At 34.0% G+C, this 19,027-nt stretch overlaps 1 protein-coding gene across 1 annotated transcript; it reads right to left on the bottom strand.

The window, feature by feature from the left end:
- Window positions 1-14,414: 14,414 nt before the first annotated feature.
- Window positions 14,415-16,643, bottom strand: LOC131640722 (uncharacterized). The gene is made up of 5 exons (XM_058911107.1): window positions 16,569-16,643; window positions 15,765-16,034; window positions 15,177-15,548; window positions 14,984-15,056; window positions 14,415-14,590 (listed from the first exon to the last, which is right to left on the bottom strand). Exons 1-5 carry the CDS (start codon window positions 16,641-16,643, stop codon window positions 14,415-14,417), a joined length of 966 nt encoding a protein of 321 aa, XP_058767090.1.
- Between the last annotated feature and the right edge of the window lie 2,384 nt (window positions 16,644-19,027).

The raw sequence follows: 19,027 nt of genomic DNA on the forward strand, positions 1-19,027 counted from the left end.
TTATGTAGGCTTATGCATGGTGCATAAATACTCAATACAGTATTAAAAACATGATCCAATGACTTATATAGGCTTATGCATGGTGCATAAATAAATCCTTATGCATATTAGCCAAAGTCCTGTTTTACCTTAGTTTCAGTCTCCAATTTCTCCTCCTAAAATTTTTTATTATCCCATCATCGCCTTAACTATTTTCTTCAATTCGTTCCTTTCTCTAGTATAATGTGAATTTCTTTTCATTTTATTGCAACATATTTTTTATAACCATGTTTTTTCATATAGTCTGATTGAAATAATGTGTGAGTTTAGTGGAAAATTGTTTGAAAGATAGTTGATGTAACACCCGTATAATTTTAATATTAATTTAATTGGATTATTGAATTAATAATTAGAATTATTGGGGATTTTGTGAAAATAATGATTAAATAATGGTTTATGGCATTTGGGCCATATGAGTAATTAGTAAAAGAGGGAGGGTGATTTGATAACCCTTTTTACTAAATTATTATTATTTTTCATAAAACATTTGGAACTGGGAAGGAAGAAAGAACGTGAAAGAACGAAGGCTGAGAACACGAGGAACTGAAGAAGATCTGTAGAGGGAGAGACCAAAGATCAAAAGCAAGTATCTGAGGTAAGGGGGGGACTCTCCATTTAATCTCTATTATCGTGTTATGAGTAGTAATGTGGATTAGGAATATTATTTGGTTGATTGATTCCAAATTCTGAAACATTCATCTGTGTTCATCATTTAGGTTTGAACTGTAATCTCTAATAACTGGTAGATTAGGATATGATGAATAGAATTGGTTAGGGAATCATATGCTATTGTTTATGGATGAATTCGTACACTGTTAGATGCATTTTTCTGGTTTTTTGGACTCAATTTCGTGGACTGGTATGAGTGGGAACGAATGGGTTTTTGGACTGTGTCGAATTCTGCAGGTTACTGGGCATTTCTGGCATTTCGCGTATGAAACAGTGCCATACGCGTATGGCATGAGGCTGATACGTGTATGGGGGACACTCCCAAGGGGCTATACGCGTATGATACGCAGTTGCCCTGTCCCAAGAACCATGTACAGGTGTGTTGCGTATGAGAGCGTATGAGGATGCTCATACGCGTATGGGAACAATTAAAGAGGAAAATTATTCTGGTGATACGCGTATGGCAAGGCTGATACGCGTATGGAATTTTGAAAAGAGGAAAGTAATTCTGGTGATACGCGTATGACGAGCTGATACGCGTATGAGTTGGTTTCTAGGCTATTTTGTGTTCTGGTGGATTGCGTATGATACGCGTATGAGGCAGGGTGAAACGCGTATGGACGCGTATGGGCCATATGATACGCGTATGGCGTGCTGTGTGTGAAATTTCTGTTTTGTGATTTTCTGGAAAGTTCGATGATGTGTAACTTTCGATTGGTATGCCTGTTTTGTGTACAGTTTAGTACTGTGTAAACCTTGTGATGTGATTCTGTGGTATACTGATGATTGATTATGTTGAATGATGTAATATATATATATGAACATGCTTGTTATTGATGATGATGATGATGATGAAATGAGTATAGTTGATGCTACTCATAGAATGGTAATGATGAAAGTATGTTATATATATGTTACATGCATTCATAAACATGAGTTGAATCCTATATGATGAGAGGATTCATCGAGGGGCAGAATTCCCATTGTGTGGAATTGGTGCTGGCAGGGCCGTTTCTGAATTGATGATAGATCGGTCGGTGGATGATTCCACTGGTGATGATTGGTACCACATGCATAGTGTCAGTTTCATACATGTGCATGATTTGCTATAACATGATTAAATATATGTTATGTGTTGATTGTTTGTTTGTCTGTGGACATATGATTGATGATTGTCTGAATATGAAACGGTTGGGTGAATGATATAACTATGATATGTTATTATTTGTGATGTGATAACATTGGTTAACTGTGATGAGACTCACCCTTACTTGTTGTCATTTTCAGATTGAGGATAGCGGCGTGACTTGGTGAGGATTAGCTCATAAGTCTGTTTTTGGTTTTAGTGTCGGTGTCATGCTCTGGTAGATGTAACACTGGGAACACGTTTGTGTATGAGTTTGGTTATAACTCTATTTGGTTGTTGATTGAGTCAGATACATTATGGTGAATGTTGACTCTGTGTGCTTTAATTCCGCTGTGTAAAACATGATTTTATCTGTTGAGTTATAATTTCAGTTGTTTTCAGTGAATGCATGACAGGTACCGACGTGTGTTTATTTATTTTATGAATTGTGATACCCCTTGCATGCCTACTCTGATTTGTTAATTGTTTAATTGCCGCGGGTTATTAGAGGGGTGTTACAGTTGACTCTCTGTTGTATAATTAGACTTGTTTGAAATAAAATATTTCTGAATTTAGTGGAAAATTGTAATTTGATTTTTTTTCTATCTCTGTCTCTAAAAATGCAACCTCTTTCATTTTATTTTTCTCCTTCTTTTATGTATTTTTATATTTGAACTTCTAAAGTGGAATATTTGTTTTATTTTATTATGTATATTTTAAATTATTTTGAATATTTTTTTAATATTGATATTTTATTTTTATTTAAATTATATAATTTCTCTAGATAATTTCTTTTCATAATATAATTCTTTTAATATATTTGTGGGTGATTCTTTTTATAATATTCATTATAAAAAAATAACAAAGAAATTATTTTATATACATAGGAAGTTTTATTAGAATTTTTTTTTTGAATATCCATTTTTTTAAAAAAAATTTCAGAAATAACCAACTTTTCGAAATAATTCCCCAAATGTCACTTTTTTGCTATCTGCAACACGTTGTCGCCAGGGGGGGGTGGCGACAACACTTGGCCCATAACGTCGTCGCCAGGCCCATTGGCGCCTACATGCAATATTTAGGTGTTGTCGCCACCCCCCCGGCGACAACACCCCCCCTTAATTTTTTTTTTCTTTTTTTTTTTGTTATTTTTTTTCTTTAACATTATTTCCTCTTAACTTTTTTTTTATGTTATACTTTTCAATTATTATTTCAAAATGGATTTTATAAATAATTATTTTTTTCAATATTAATGTAATTTTTTTCATTATTTCCTCTTAATTTTTTTCATTATTTCCTCTTAATTTTTTTTTCAATATTAATGTAATTTTCAATATTTTTCAATCTTATTTTCATTATTTCCACTTAATTTTTTTCATTATTTCCTCTTAATTTTATTCATTGTTTCCTCTTAATTATTTTTTTCAATATTAATGTAATTTTCAATATTAATGTAATTGTTTTCATTATTTCCTCTTAATTTTTTTTCAATATGTCGGTAAAATATCTGAGACACTTGTTCTCTTATTTTGGATTCGATTTTCCTTTTTAGATAAGAGAAATCTGATTGTCTATTTAGAGCAAAACGTGTTGAGTTTGTGTTTCTAAATAGAAAACCGTTTGTGTCGCAGTGGTATGTCTCCACCAGTTTTTTCCATCCCAAACTCAACCACAAAATCAAGAATTCCATGCAGGGAGCTCTTCTAGATCATATTTCCAGGAATTCCATGCGGGGGGCTCTTCAAGATCACCACCAATGACCCCCGACATGGGCATAGAAGAAGAATACCCGCAATACACCACATTCGACCAACACACATCACAGTACCCCAGCCAACAATTTGACTTCAACACACCGCCACAACCATTGTATTTTAACCAAACCGGATCCACCACCAACTTCCAAAACTTCCAGGCTGCACCCACTAGGAGAAATTTTAACCCGCCTAGACACAGCTTCGACAGCGCCGCGGGCACCCGCCTATCCTATGGAGGGAATTCTATAGGTCAAGATGTTGAAGACCCAGGTTTCATTCAGGGACCGTCGACTATGGCACAAGACGAACCAAATAGAGGGGGGCGTCGTCGCGGAAATAGGGGGCATTACCAACTCGTGACCCGTCTACACGACCCATTCGGCAACCTCAATGTGGATCGTACCATGGTCCACGTGGCGCGCAATAAGATTTTTATTTGTATCGTGAATGTATTTTGTAATGTTTTTAATTATAATGTATTTGTATCGTTAATGTATTTTGAAATGTCTTTAATTTTAATGTATTTTTATCGGCAATGTATCGTTATTGTATTTTAATATATAATTATTTTAACGAATGTCCAACTTTCAAAATAATGAATCCACCACCAACTTCCAAAAATAATTTTAACAAGATAGATAAAAAAAATAATATAAAAAAATTATTGAAAAATTGTATTTATTAAAATGAATGTAGTTAAGAGAAATTATGTTAAAAAATTGTAGTTATTAATGAATGTATTTACTAAAAAAATGAATGTATTTACTAAAAAAAATACTAAAAAATAATATTAAAAAATTGTAGTTATTAAAAAAAAATACTGAAAAAAATTTAAGAGAAATTATGTTAAAGAAAAAAAATTACAAAAAAAAAATGAAAAAAAAAAATAAGGGGGGGTGTTGTCGCCAGGGGGGTGGCGACAACACCTAAAAAATGCACATAGGCGCCATTGGGCCTGGCGAGTACACTTATGGCCCATTGTTGTCGCCACCCCCCTGGCGACAACGTGCAATATTTTGCTGAAAAGTGACATTTGTGTAATTTTTTTGAAAACTTAGTTATTTTTGGAATTTTTTTTAAAAAAATGGTTATTCAAAAAAAAAATTCGTTTTATTAACTAAGGTTAACCAAAAAGAGCAACGACTCAAATCCAATCGTGGTGTGTTTCTGTGTTTTGGTTGTGGTTTCGAAGAACTCATGGTAAAAAATAGAGATGTTTTAGATAGGTTGCTTCTAACAAGTTTATTCTTCAACCTCCATTTATAGCTAATTTCTTTGTATTTTTCAATTTTTCCCATACCTTTTAATAATTTATTGCTGAATGTCTCATTAATTTTTTATTGCTACAATTCTAAAATAGTGAGAAACTGGAAGGATAAGAGATGTGAATGAAGTTTATAAGGATGTGAATTTGAAAAGAAAAAAAACTAGAAGATTTGAATGTGAGAGAGTATATACTTTCAAGAGGATAATAAGTTAGATAGTAATACTAGCATGGAGACGTGGAAAAAACACCAACTTTAATAATGTACCTGTTCTCATTTTTTATTTTAAAAAATCTTCATATATTTTTAAATTAAGTTATGTTAACGAGTGCTCAAACAACATTTTCAAAAAAAATTTAAATAAAAAATATTTTTTTAAAAATCAATTATTTCAATTTCCAATACTTTAAATATACACATTTTTAAAATACTTATCTTTTTAAACTTTTAATGAGTATACCTTGAACATTTGTTAGCATTTTCTCTTTAAATTTAAATTTGTAAAATATTTTTTTAAAAATCAATTATTTCAATTTCCAATACTTTAAATATACACATTTTTAAAATACTTATCTTTTTAAACTTTTAATGAGTATACCTTGAACATTTGTTAGCATTTTATCTTATTCAAACATTTTAGTATTTTTTTTTTTAAAGGTTACACCCTTAGTGCGAACTTTATAATCAATTGCTTATTAAAATAAAGAAAAATCATACTAAAAATGTACTATATATTAAAAGCGCCTAAATATGACACAAATCAAAATAAATAATTATTATTAGATAAATAATTATTACTTATTAGATAAATAATAATCATTAGAGATATTAAAAAAAAATGTTTTGAATAAAATAGAAGAATAAAAAAAGTAAATGTTTAAAAATATTATTATGAAAAAATAAATTACAAATTAAATTTTAACAAATTATTTGTGCTTTTGAACGTTTTAAATAAAATTTGTTTACTTTAACTTATAAAATTGTATTTAACTAAAAATTTATAAAATCTTAATAGATCTAAATGGTGAGGAATGTGTTAACAAATACCAGTACTAAATAACATTGTTAAATGCATAAAAATTGTTTGATTTTAATCATATTAAAATGGTGTGATATGAATGATTCATAATTATAGTATGATCACCAAAATGAAACTATTATATATTCATATATTGTGAGTTTTATAATCATAAATACATTATAAATTAAATTTTTTAAATTGTATTAAATTTGTGGGTTTTATAAAAATAATATCATGATATAAACCCTACGATCTAGAACAATAGATATTTAATAAATTGTGTAATTACATAAAAAAATATTTGAAATAAAATGTATTAAAATTGATTGATAATATGAATATTCACAAGGGTGGCAAAGAAGATTGTTCGTCCCGTTTAGAACCGCCCCATTTAAGCTCGTCTAAAAATGAGGTGGGAAGGGACGGACCTACTTAAGTGTTCGAGCTTAAAAATTAAGTCCGTCCCCGCTTACTAACAAGTTGACGAGTTTACGGCCCATTAAACTTTATCCTTTTTTTTTAGTTCAACTTAATAATTTATTAAAAAAAATTTAAAATGATTTACTATTTTATTTACAATTTAATTTACTATTTTATTTACAAACTTTTATATTAGATTGATTTTTAATTTCATATATCATTACCTTCCAAATAATAATATGACCTTTTAAGAGTCATTATATAATAAAATATAAAAAAAATTGTAGTATTTTACTATACAATAATAAAAAAATATTACTACTTTATTAACTCTTAATTTTTTAATTCCTATCTCATAAATTATTGAGCTTCATGATTGCAACCTGTATCCGCCATCCATGTAAGCAAAACAATATAAAAACAAGTTTTTCCAGTTTATGGTAACGTTAGACGTAAGTATTCAGAATTCTAATTTGTATCAATAAAGAAAAAAATAGTAAATTGGCCTCCTCAATGCACTATTCAATTTTAATTCAAAATAAAAAATTTTAACAAAAAACTCGCAGGTAAAACCTGCCCCCGGTTGCCACTCCTAAATATTCATTACTATTTTATAAACACAAAAATTCTATTATATAATTTTATATTTTTGATGTTTTTTATTAATTATGTTAGTTGTATAATCATAAATATTTTATCAATTAAATATCTTCAATACAAACTACTAAAATGAAATAAAAGTAAATGAAAGACAAAATTATTTAATCAAATGTGTTTTTTATCTTTAAAAGAGATAATAAGTATGTGCCTTTAATTATTTTTATATATAAAAATATCTTAATCAATAGTATATTTTTCCCATAAATAAATATTTTATTTTTTTTAATCAATAATAAACTTGTTCCGTTTATAAATTTTGATTTAAAATTATTTTTTTCAAATTTTGTCAAATTAGTTTTAAAAAATAATCAAACACATTTAAATTTATTTTGATTTATTTAAAATATAAACTAAAGGTAATACATATGTTTTGTTAAAATAGTAAGGTTTTAATCAGAATGTCTATTTAAACCACGGTCATATTAAAGTATTGATCAACTAATTGAAAAGAAAGAAGTAATAATAGCATCACCTGATGATGGCGGCGCCTCCGGTGACCTAGCTTCCCTTCTTAATTGCTCTTCCATCATGGAAGCTCTCCTCTTCCCTAAAACTTGTGTCGTCCCGCTACAGATACCTCTTACCAGCTCAGGTCCTTCTGGTTCTGGCTCCTCAGATTCGAACAATCCTTTTAAATCCTTCGCTGATGCAGTTCTCAATGACTGCAACATTCCCCTCAGCCAGCTTCCTACACCCTGTGTTAAGGGATACGGGTTATTGATCACAATCTGTGAAGAGGAATATCAACTAGGTTTAGCTTCCTGCAAGCATAACCTCCATGGTAGAACCATTTGGCCCAAAGGTTCAAGCCCCCTTACTGTTGCTGCTTTAAAACCTAAGCTTTATGAGCATTTGAGCCGCATTGTTAAATGGGGCGTTACCTCCCTTGGAAAAGGTTTCTTTGAATTCTCCTTTCCCTCTCTTGAAGATGTCTGATGGGTGAGGTCAACAAACTCGTGGAACATTAACCCTAGAATGCTCAAGTTGTTCCCCTGGACCAGAGATTTCATTCCTTCGACGGCTAATCATTCTTCAACTCAGGTTTGGATCCGTATACATGGTCTTGCTCAATAATATTGGCGACCTAAAATTGTTTTCGCAATTGCCAACAGCATCGGTACACCCATATGTATAGATTCTACTTCCAATAAAACCTCTTTTGAAAGGGCTTTTAGCCACTATGTCAGAGTCTTAGTAGACGTTGATATGGCTAAGGAGTTGTCTTACAAAATCTTGGTAGAAAGAGTGGGATTTGCTTTTTTCGTTGATATCGAATATGAAAAAATCCCAGTTTATTGCAACTTTTGTAAATTTATTGGGCATACTTTAGAAGATTGTAAAAGTGATACAAGCATGATTGTAAAAACCTTACGGTGGATAAGAGTTTAGCACTTCTGTAGACGGAGGAAAGAAAAAGGAATCACTAAGAAGTCCCCAAATCCAAACTCTCAGCGGACGTGAAATTACCTAAACAAAACGTTCAGATAGTTGGACCTTCTAACGCAGATCCTTGTCACAATAACGTAGATCCAGGCCTCAATATTGATACTGTTATCAGCTCTTTGATTCCAGATAAACCCACTGATCCCCTTCTTGTGCCTTCTCTAGATATTTTAGTGGACCTACAATTGGTGGTGTATGGCAATTCGGCTTCGGCCAATGTGAGTTCATAAGATTCAGAATTTGTTGACGCTTTTCAACTTTATCTTGCAGATTCGAACGCTAATTTCCTCAAAGATTCATGGGCAAACTATATTGAAAAATTAGATGATGTTGCTTCGGATAATGATGATGAGGATTTTGACCCAGAGAAGCTTAAGTTTCAACTTGTCACATCTAAATCCCACAAAAATTAAATTCGTCAAAAGGTCAAGCCTAAAGCCAGTTACCACACCAGATCCAATATTGTACTTCAAATCATTACTGATGAAGTGCATTTTTTGGAATGTGTCGCTACCGCAAAAAAAAAAAACTAGAGTCGCCACTAATATATTTATCCCATCAAGGGAAAGGAATATCATAATACCTAACAAGAATAAGAACAATGTCTCACGACTAGAGAACAGGGTACGGGAGTCGGTTACGCAAGGGGAAGGTGCTAACACCCCTCACGTCCGTCGTACTCGACGGGATCCACCTATGTTTGTTTCTAATCAAAGGGTGTCCCCTAATGTCTAAGCCTAATGCTAAAGGGAAATGCATGCAAAAAGAGGAAAGGAAAACAGGGGAAAAGAAGGGATATTTACAAAATTGTGCTCGCTCAAGCCCCGCGACTTGATGCCTACGTATCCCTTATCAGGAAACAGAGCGTCGTAGTTTGGCTCAATATTTTCTGTTTGTTTTGTGTTTTTTAGGTGAGCAGAGGTTAAGATCACATTCCAACGATGTTCGACCTTTGGATACTTATATGCCTAAGATCACTACTAGGTTGGAAAATGAAATTCTGGTATGACAGAGTCAGGATGTCAATCACGATGTCAAGACATTTGATCTGTTATTAACTTAGCAAAGGCAGAACAGAAAGATCCCTAATTTTTTAATTACCCCTAAGAAGGAGTCCATGAGGTTTGGGATCATGTTTGTTTAGTCAACATAACCAGATTATAAACTTCATTGTGTAGCGGGAAAATCTGAGAACGAAGCCATAAATTGACTCGACTCAATATTTCAGTGAAAGTCGCCACCGCGCTTTATTGTTTCCAAAGGAAAAGGGAAAAGAAAGAAGAAAACCCAAAGTTTGTTTTTTAAAACAAAAAGAGATCTTAGGTACGGGTGTTGATTATACAAGGGGAAGGTTTTAAGCACCCCTCATATATGTGGTACTCCACAGGAACCTTTTTGAAAATCTGTGTTTATTAAAAAATATCGTGTGCGAAAAGAAAGGTTTGTTTGATTTTTTTAAAATAAGCTCGGCAAGGCGTTAAGCCTTGTGCCTACATACCTCCTCGGTGCAATGGAGAAGTCAGAGCTAATGTAGTTCCGCTTTTAAAAGGGAAAAAAGTTTGAAAGGAATAAACACGTTTATCATCGTCGGGGCAAATACTCAGCCATTGATCTTAAACATGAGAACAAACGAATTCTTTGCGTCACAAATGAGAGAAGGGCGCCAACTCGGGTAAAATCGACAAGTATGCCACTAGCTCTCTCACGTGGAAAAGATTTCGTCGTGTCAATCAATATTAAGATCGTGGGGTATCGCAACTAATGACAATGATCAATCGTGCTTACTTTTGAAAGAAAATGCCAACAAGGCTAAATATAATTTTAAAGAAATTTTTTAAAAGGGATTTCAAACATAAGAAGTTTTTTTTTAGAAAAAAGAGAGGAGACTTTGAAAATTTAAGAAGTGGGAGGAGATGAAGAAAATATTAAGATGCGGGAAAATAAAAGTTTAGGGAAAAACGATCTGACCAAAATAAGGAGTCGACACTTGACATATTCGGTCAAGGAAGAATTCCCACCCTTTGGATTACCAACACAAAACCAAAATTACCACTTAGGGACCCAGATGAACTTGCAAGTCCTCGAATAATCGCATAAATTTCTGACGGAAATTGGGCAGAGTAACGATTGTAAATGGGCGAAGTCCTTATCTTAGTGCTTTGGAATTAGCCTTCAAAGACTTTCGAGGAAATACCTACACACACAAACAGACAACAATCCAATGCCAGACAGAATAACAGACAGGGTAATAACAGAGTAACAGGGTCTAGAGGTGCTAAGTCCAACAAGTCCAAGTCTCCAAAATGCTCGGGATAGTAACCAATAGTCCATAGAGAACCTTAAGTGTTTTTTACCGTTTTAAGTTGTTTATTAATGTTTTAGCACAAAAGTAGAGTATGGTCCAAGTGGACAAAAAGAAAATAGCGGAAACATAAACATACGTCCAAATGGACAAAGAGAAAATAGCCGAAACATAAACATATGAATAGTAAAATAAAGCATAAAGCAAGAAATAATAAAGAACAATATAATAAAGTGCGGAAATTAAAGTCAATTGTTAGATGTTAAAGATAACCATCTTGAAACTTGTCAAGTATGTTATCAAAGTTAGTAATAAAGATCGATGGTGAGTGAAGGATGTTCTCGGATTTAAATTCAATGAAAGTTTATCAGAAGCTTGATAAAATCATAGCGACTACACGATAAACTTCCATAAGTCTTAAATCAACCGCATACAATTCTCTTCCATATTTGATCTTTTTTATTCGGGACACGAAATGTTGCGCTATGTTAAGCAGATCGTCAAGTGATTTATGTAGAAATCACCCTACAACGAGGCCGGTCAACAATCTTTGTGCTAATGCGTGCTAGAAAACGATATGTAGATCGTTCTCCAAAAGCAATACCGCACGAAAAGAAAATAGGTTGCGGTCTCGTCTTCATCAAGAATCCAAAAGAATTCACATGATGTTGAAGATTTTCATCGACCAAAATAAAAAGAAGTGAAAGATGGAACCACATTCAAAAACTCCTTCCATCTCTAAGTTCAATCACTTAATTTTGCGGATTCGGATTTTCATCCTATCGACGCCCTAAGTCCATTGACATTAGAGAGGAATTAGGCCTCTAATTTGTGATTTAAAGAAAATCAGAAGAATGGAGTAGAAGAAGCGAGATCTTGAAAAAAAACATGAAAGATATTTAAAATAAAAACTAAGAGTCATTAAAACATTTTTTTTGTATTTTTGATATAAAAACTAATACTAATATTTTTTTTATTTTTTTGGAAAATATATTTCAATTAGAAATAATAAAAACAATAAGAGTCAAATATAGAAGAAGAAGAAGAAGAAGAAGAAGAAGAAGAAGAAGAAGAAGAAGAAGAAGAAGAAGAAGAAGAAGAAGAAGAAGAAGAAGAAGAAGAAGAAGAAGAAGAAAAAGCCATGAGCAAAGGAGTGATGCCATAAGAGAGATTCGATGGGCTTCTCAAGACTGCAGGCCCAAACAATTTGAATGTCAGCCTGGGAGTGTATGGATCAAGCGGTGGTGTGAAGAGGAAAACGGTTGGGCCTTATAAGAGATTGCAACATCTGAGCCCAAATCACATGGATAACCCTAGCTGAACACAAACAAAAAAAACAGTCCACCCCCTTTCTGAATCAATTCCGCCTCCTATTCTCCATATCACGTTCAACCTTCTTTTTTTCTTCTCAACCTCTGTTTTCACGATTCTCGATTCCATGTTATCCTTCTTCCTGCACAAAAAACATAACATCTACACCAACAACGTATAATAATAATAATCTCTCATCAACAATTCAGAGATACACAAGCAAATGACATAAAAGAAAAAGAGATGTGTGCATCGTGTTGTAATTTCAAATTCGCGTCGGTGTTCGCTATGGTTCTGATTTGCAGATGCGATGTACGATTTTTGATGGAGCGGTGCTGATGTTGTGGTCCAAACGTGGTGCTTGGCATCGGTAACGTTGAAGTTCTGTAGTTCGGTGATGTTGATGGAGTTTCAGTGAGGTGTATGGGATTGAATGGGTTTTGGTTTAGATGAAGTTGTTGGAGAGGTGTGGTTTTTGCAGGTAAGTGAATTATTGAATGAAGGTTTTGTGGAAAATTTTGTGGATTGAGATGTTAGAACAATTTCGTCGCAACTGTTGGCTTCGCTTCAACATAAGCTCAGAGGGAGTTCATGAATTGAACCTCTCATGAGTTTCAGTGAGGAATTTTGGTTTAGAGGTTAGCAAATTTACAGGTTATTCACATAAGGTTTGGGAATGGTTTTGGAGGAGAGTTTGGCTTAAGATTTTTGCAGCATAACGATACTTATTTTCTCCTCACTTTTTCTGTGTGTATGCCTCTGTATTTATAGGAGAGATTGAGTGAGGGTAGAATAGAAATTTGAGTGAGGATCAAGGGAAACTCGTGGGAAGCAAACGTGAAGAATGATGAGCTGGTAATATGGTGATGAAAGCGTGAGAGGCGGTGAGGATATTTTTGTGAGCTGAGTTTTTTCGTCAACTTCAATTGTGAAACTCGAACGAAACTCCACCCTTGATTATTTGGTGTATTTTGTATCAATGGTTGAGATTGATTGTAATATTTTCTGGAATTTTGAATTGAAATTTTGATGAAATTTGGATGTGAATTTATGTCAGATGTTGAAATTTTTGCTTTGCTGTGAACTGAAGCATGAACCGTGTGAGCCTTTTTGTGGACCCATCTCAACAATTCTCTTTGCTTGAATTTTCTTCAAAAATCTTAACTTGGAATCTTGGATCAAATATGGTATTGGGTCAATTTTTATGGGCCCTCAATTTTGATTTGGGTCTCTTTTTAAATGATCACACCTAAAAACAAACAAAAAATACAAAGAGAAAAAGTAATAATAGAACAAAATGATTTATTAATTTTAATTGAAAATTCAACTTAAATTTAAATTGAATTTGAAATTAAAATTATAAATTCCGAGAGATTAGTAGAAATGAATTAAAAATATTATTTAAGCATAAAAATTGAACAAGGAGTATAAATGAACATAAACACATATTTTTGATTGATTTTTTTTATATATAAAATGGGAATGGATATATAAAATGCGGGTCAAAAATTGGGGTATGACACTAGGGATACCCTATAGTAACCGGATTTTCTTGATTATAATAATACTTTATTTGATCACTAATTTCGAAGGACTTTGGGATTAGGATTTCAATGTTCAAAGGTTTGCCCACTAAGGACTTAGGAGCAAATACCCTTAAGAACCGGTAATTGATAAGTTGAATTTTGTTAATGAAACAAGGGTTCAGAATTGCTACATGTTAATGCACACACCTACCTTGGCATGTTACTCATATTTGGCCAAATCAACCTTTTTAAGTTTATTTGCAATTTAATTCGTAATCATAAAAACCAAAACCCCCAAGGATTTTTGTTTAATTGAATTCCTACTAACTCTATAATATCACGCAGTCCTTGAGATCGATATTCGGGGAATTTTCCCTTTATTACTACAGAGGCAAAATAGTACACTTGCTATTTTACCGATTATCAAACAAATACTTCAAGCTTTTATGGTCACTAAATACCTCAAATCTAGAACTATAAAGATAATGCCTCCTAATCTTCAATAGAAACACAACAGCAGCGAGTTCCAAATCATGCGTAGGATAGTTCTTCTCATGAACTCTCAATTGCCTCGACGCATAAGCTACAACTTTATCATTTTGCATGAGCACACCTCCTAAACCCATCTTCGAATCATCACAATAAACCACAAACGATTCTTCCGGATTAGGCAATATCAAAATTGGCGCCAACGTCAACCTCTTCTTCAACTCGGTAAAACTCTCTTCACAAGAGACATCCCACACAAAAGCCTTACCCTTACAAGTCAACTTAGTCAACGAAAGTGCCAATCTAGAAAATATTTCAATGAACCTTCGATAATAACCGGCCAATCCCAAAAAGCTTCAAATCTGGGTAGCCGACTTAGGAGTTTCTCATCTCAATACGGCATCTACTTTAGACGGGTCCACAGCAATGCCATCACCAAAAATAACATGACCAAGAAAGCTAACTTCTTTCAACTTGAATTCACACTTAGACAATTTAGCATACAACATCTTCTCTTTCAGGACTTGCAATACCAATTTCAAATGCTCAACATGATCGGATTCTGATTTAGAGTAAATAAAAATATCATCAATGAACACCACCACAAAACGATCCAGGTACTCATGAAAAATACGGTTCATGTACTCCATAAATACTCCTGGTGCATTAGTAAAACCAAAGGGAATCACGGAATACTCATAATGTCCATAACGCGTTCTGAAAGCCATCTTCTGCATATCCTCATCTTTCACTTTAATTTGATGGTAACTCGACCTCAAATCAATCTTTCTAAACACACGGGCATCAACCAATTGATCCATTAAATCATCAATTCTTGGAAGGGGATACTTGTTCTTGATTGTCACCTTATTCAATTGACGATAATCAATGCAAAGTCTCATACTTCCATCTTTCTTCTTGACCAACATTACTGGAGCTCCCCATGGAGACACACTAGGTCTCACAAACTTCTTCTCGAGCAACTCTTCCAATTCCCTCTTCAATTCGGACAACTCTAATGCAGACATCTGGTATGATGCCATAGACACAGGACTAGTACCAGGTACAAGATCAATAGAGAACTCAACTTCTCTCTCCGGCGGCACATCAGGAATTTCATCAGGGAAAACTTCAGGAAATTCACACACCACCTTCAACTCTTCTATGATCGATTGGTTCTCCATAGATATTGATGCAACCAAAGCAAACACTTGAACATCTTCTTTCATCAACATATGCATCTGTCTAGCTGACAACAACTCAACACCTTCTTCTTCAGGAGAAGAAAACCTCACCGACTTATCAAAACAATAGATGTGAACATGGTTATGCTCTAACCAGTTCACCCCCAAGATCACATCCAATCCTCTCAACGGCGAGCAAACAAAATCAACAAGAAAGTATCTATCAAAAATCGACATGGGACACTTTAAACACACAAGAGAAGTAGTTACCGATCCCTTAGTCGGAGTATCGACAACCATTTCTCCGTTCATAGAAGACAACACAAGACCCAATCTCTTAACACAATCAGCAGAGATAAAGCAATGAGTAGAACCAGTATCAATAATAGTAATCAAAGGAATGATATTAATGAAACAAGTACCTCTGATGAGTGCATCCTCACTAGTGGTCTGAGTTCCCGACAAGGCAAACACTTTCCCACTAGATTGCTCCTTCTTGGGTTTCTGACACTTGCTTCCAATATGTCCTTCTTCACCACAGTTGAAACAAACCATCTCCGCATGCTTGCATTCAAGCGCCTCATGTCCAATCTTACCACAATGGAAACATCTCGTTGTACCAGCAGTACACACAGTGCTCTTGTGACCAACCTTGCCACACTTAAAGCACAAAATACCAGCTGAAGCATCTCCACCACTAGATCTCTTGCCCTTAACCGCTTTCTGCTCGCCCTTTCCACTCGGAGCTTCATAGGGCTTTCCACGGCCTTGCTGACTCTTGCCCCGCTTCTCATTAATAACACGATAATGAGCATTGTTGTCCTCCTCATAAATTCGACAACAATCAACCAAATCAACAAAGATACGAATCTTCCGGTAACTAATTTCCTTCTTAATCTCTGGACGCACCCCACTCTCAAACTTGATACACTTGGAAAACTCACCTGGCTCCATCATAGTGTTGGTAAAACTTAGCCAACTCAACAAACTTAGCAGCATACTCCACAACAGACTTGTTCTCTTGTCTCAACTCAAGGAATTCTATCTCCTTCTTTCCACGGACATCCTCAGGAAAGTACTTCCTTAAGAACTCCATGTGAAACACAATCCAAGTGATATCCTCACCACTAGCTTCCAACCTCCTACGAGTCTCTAGCCACCAGTCACCAGCCTCGACTGCTAGCATATGAGTTCCATACTAAACCTTCTGATCTAGAGTGCAATCCATCACACGGAAGATTCTCTCAATCTCCTTTAGCCATGTCAATGCGCCATCAGGATCATGAGTTCCCTTGAAAAATGAGGGTTCTCTCTTTGGAAGGTAGCCAAATTTCGAGAAGCAGCATTCTCACCAACATTCGGCTGATGTTCCAAAGCTTGGGCCATCACCTCCAAAGCGGCAGCAATCGCAGCATCATTCCATCCAGCCATCTCAAATCTTCACTACAACATAAAAGCAATCAACACAAAATAACAATACACGGTTGTTATTGTAACTCAGTGGATGAACTGACTTTTTATTTCGCAAACAATGTTGCGGTGAGCATAAGTCGCTACCGATTTTTATTTTGTCCAATTTATGGAAAGGTATAAAAGTACAGGAAATACCTTTTAAGAAAAGAGTTGAGTTCGAGGGGTAAGTTATGAAAAGGGAAGGTGTTAGCACCCTTTTCATCCGTAGTTACCTATGGGCTCTTAGTTTGCTTAGCTCATTTTGTATTGTTTGAAAAGCTTGAAAAAGCATAGTGTGTGTGTGTGTGTGTGTTTTGGAAGAACAGTTTGATTTTGAAAATGTCTGAAGAGACAATGTTGAAAAACGGGGTGTGGAAAGTATTTTTATGTTGAGCAAGCAAAGTGAAGGCTACTTACCCTATACCTAGTCTCTCCTATACTTTTATGCTTTTCGGAGGGATAGTCCCATCTATTGAACGTATTAAGGGACGTCGAAGGGTCATCGATGGTCGTTGAAGGCAACATGATAAAGGTACCTTTAGCAAATTCGAAGGGACAAATCATCTCTTTTTTGTAGGCAGCAATCGAGGGATGAGATCATGTATTCGTAGGCAACATCGAGGGTCATCGAGGGACCATGATCTTTGATGATTTAAAACGTAGGGACTTTTTCTAATGGTACCTCTATATTCGAGGGACACGACCATTTTTATTCGTAAGGCAATCAAGAGGGGAGTACCCTAGAGGTGAGTGTGTGCGAGTGTGTTATATTCAGTTATTTTATCTTGAGTTAAGTTAGCTAGTGTCCAGTTATTATCTTGCCATACAATCCTAAACCATACATCTAGACAAATAATAATAGCAGTTATAATGTGCGGAAAGTAAATGTCTAACGCTATTACATCGCTTCGGGGTGGGGATTACAAGTTTAACGGAAATTACAAATTTAACAAACGGGGATAAAAATTATTACAAACCCCAAGTAGGAATTAAAGCGAAAATGAAATATATACGAAGATTAGGAAGTAATTCAATTGTTCAAAGATGGTACCTCGCATAAACAAGAGAGTAATAGGCACAAAGCATATAATAATGCATGAGAGTGACAAAGTATGAACAAATATGGATCAAGAATTGTTTAAAAGAAAACTAAAAAAACATATTAAATTAAAAAGAAATAAGCATCAATTGACAATTTTTTTTGTGTTTTTAAAATGAAAACTAATTTATCTAAATTCTAGAATATTTTTGTATTTCTAATATCATATTAAAAATTTAAAAATAATAAACTAAAATTAAAACTATAAAAGAAAATAAATGAGCAAGAGATGTAATATAAGGGAGGTACAAAAGAAAATGCTAGGCCCAAAAATACTGGCCCAAAAATACTGGCCCAAAAAAACTCTTAAAGCCTGCCCAGGAGGGGGTGTAGTTCGCTGCAGGACATGGTGTGAAATTAATAAATCAGTTGGATTATTTTAATGAATAGAACATGTATTTACAATATTTTTGTATAATTGTTAGTGTAAAAATTTAGCCTAATTGTTGATACGAAAATGCGATTTAAAAAAATAAACAACCATCAGGTAAACATCATATGGTTAAAAAATCGAAAATAGGAGGGCGGCCTCATATGTAAATCATGGGCCACAAAACATTGTAAAATAATTAAGGGAGGCCTCAAGTGTCATCATTGGCCAAAAAAGGTTTTTGAAAAAAACTTTTGAAAAGGTTTTGAAAAAGATTTTTAAAACTATGAGTGTTTCTGTAGAGATTGTTGATTATTGTTTAGAAAATTGTTTGTGAAAACTGTGAATGTGGATGGCTCTATTTATAGATTGGAATTAGGTCAAAACTAATCCTAAAAAGGAAATGATCCAACCCAAAGGCCCATGGACCTTCTTTGATGACTAGGATTAAGAACCTGGACGTACTTGTATCCAGGTGCGTCCAGGTGCAAAAAAGATCAAAAAAATAGTTTAAAAACATGGAAATGCACCAAGAAGGAATTGAACTCATGACCTTTCGTTTGCAAGCCTTACTTTCTAATCAACTAAGCTATGTTATTTATTTGAAATAAAAAGCCAATTGAATGTATATGAAGTATCGGCCAACATTTTCTATTTATTAAAATATAAGCAATTTAAGAGTAAACTACTATATTTTAAAATAGACCTTAAGTCGAATATTTATAAAATTCAGGATGCCAATGTAAATGAATCCAAGATTTCATAAAAATCCAATTTTGAAAATAATTTCGAAAATTTTTGTCATCAAAAAGTGTGGGCACATTTTGGGGTATGACAGCTGCCCATGTTCAATCTTCTTAAACCTGAAGAGGTAGATTGGCGTATTCGCCACTC

Source organism: Vicia villosa, unplaced genomic scaffold (assembly GCF_029867415.1).
Source record: "Vicia villosa cultivar HV-30 ecotype Madison, WI unplaced genomic scaffold, Vvil1.0 ctg.003280F_1_1, whole genome shotgun sequence".
NCBI classification, from domain to species: domain Eukaryota; kingdom Viridiplantae; phylum Streptophyta; class Magnoliopsida; order Fabales; family Fabaceae; genus Vicia; species Vicia villosa.